Source organism: Penaeus monodon, chromosome 25 (assembly GCF_015228065.2).
Source record: "Penaeus monodon isolate SGIC_2016 chromosome 25, NSTDA_Pmon_1, whole genome shotgun sequence".
NCBI classification, from domain to species: Eukaryota; Metazoa; Arthropoda; class Malacostraca; order Decapoda; family Penaeidae; genus Penaeus; species Penaeus monodon.
Window position 1 is genome coordinate 18,256,427 of NC_051410.1, and position 1,657 is coordinate 18,258,083.

General features: G+C 48.4%; 1 protein-coding gene across 1 annotated transcript in view; it reads right to left on the reverse strand.

Annotated features, from left to right (window-relative positions):
* Positions 1-70: 70 nt before the first annotated feature.
* LOC119589094 (actin, cytoplasmic A3a-like) overlaps positions 71-1,657 on the reverse strand; it is a 2,026-nt gene continuing 439 nt past the window's right edge. Inside the window, exons 2-3 of the mRNA XM_037937669.1 lie at positions 1,472-1,610; positions 71-1,357 (exon numbers count right to left, since the gene is read on the reverse strand). Of these exons, the coding sequence (XP_037793597.1) occupies positions 353-1,357; positions 1,472-1,597 (1,131 nt within the window). The 5' untranslated portion in view covers positions 1,598-1,610 and the 3' untranslated portion in view covers positions 71-352. The remainder of the gene's footprint in view (positions 1,358-1,471; positions 1,611-1,657) is intronic.

Consider the following 1,657-nt stretch of genomic DNA (forward strand, 5'->3'; position numbering starts at 1 on the left):
ATTGTAGCATTTGTGGTTTTCGGGGTTGGGTAAACGAAGTTTTCTTTAGATGGATACAATGAAAAGCAGATTGATTTGGATTTTCTTTTCTTGTTGTTCAGTATAGATTTAAATTTTCTTATTTCAATTAAAATCATAAAGATAAATGGTCTTAATTTTCCCTCTAAAGATAGTGTCATCGAGACACTACGACTCCCTTGTTGAATGCGAGAACATAGTCTTCAGATTTTTCTGAATGTGTTGATGCAAATAAACATCAAGATATATAAAACAATATTTATTTGTATAGGACCATACCCTTAACATTACTCGAGCGTTTATTATATAAATTATTGAAATTATTATTAATAATTTAGAAGCACTTCCTGTGAACAATTGATGGGCCAGCCTCGTCGTATTCCTGCTTGCTAATCCACATCTGCTGGAAGGTGGAGAGCGAGGCCAGGATGGAGCCACCGATCCATACAGAGTACTTGCGCTCGGGCGGGGCAATGATCTTGATCTTCATGGTGGAGGGGGCGAGGGCAGTGATTTCCTTCTGCATCCTGTCGGCAATGCCTGGGTACATGGTGGTACCTCCGGAGAGGACGGTGTTGGCGTACAGGTCCTTACGGATGTCCACATCGCACTTCATGATAGAGTTGTAAGTGGTCTCGTGGATGCCAGCCATTTCCATGCCAAGGAAGGAAGGCTGGAACATGGCCTCGGGGCAGCGGAACCTTTCGTTGCCGATGGTGATCACCTGACCGTCAGGGAGCTCGTAAGATTTCTCAAGGGAAGAAGACTGTGTGGAAGTTGACATTTCCTCTTCGAAGTCAAGTGCAACATAACACAGCTTTTCCTTGATGTCACGGACGATTTCTCGCTCGGCAGTGGTCGTGAAGGTGTGGCCGCGCTCGGTCAGGATCTTCATCAGGTAGTCTGTAAGGTCACGTCCAGCGAGGTCGAGGCGCTGGATGGCGTGGGGGAGTGCATATCCCTCGTAGATGGGTACTGTGTGGGACACGCCGTCGCCAGAGTCAAGCACGATACCCGTGGTACGACCGGAGGCGTACAGAGAAAGCACAGCCTGGATGGCTACGTACATAGCGGGGCTGTTGAAGGTCTCGAACATAATCTGCGTCATCTTCTCGCGGTTGGCCTTGGGGTTGAGGGGAGCCTCGGTGAGCAGGACAGGGTGTTCCTCGGGAGCGACGCGGAGCTCGTTGTAGAAGGTGTGGTGCCAGATCTTTTCCATGTCGTCCCAGTTGGTGACGATACCGTGTTCGATGGGGTATTTCAGGGTGAGGATACCTCGCTTGCTCTGGGCCTCGTCGCCCACGTACGAGTCCTTCTGGCCCATGCCAACCATCACACCCTGGAAAATAGTTATACCATCAGCCTAACGAACTGAAGTACCTAACATTAGCCAAATAAAAAAGAGAAAAATATATAATTCAAGACAAAAATCATTCAATCTCCAAGTACTAACCTGATGACGGGGTCGGCCCACGATGGAGGGGAAGACAGCTCGCGGTGCGTCATCACCAGCGAAGCCGGCCTTGCACATGCCGGAGCCATTGTCCACTACCAGGGCGGCTACTTCTTCGTCACACATTTTGGTGGAGATTCTGCAGTAGAAGGAAAATAGTTTTGAGTTTCTATGCACGTTAGATAG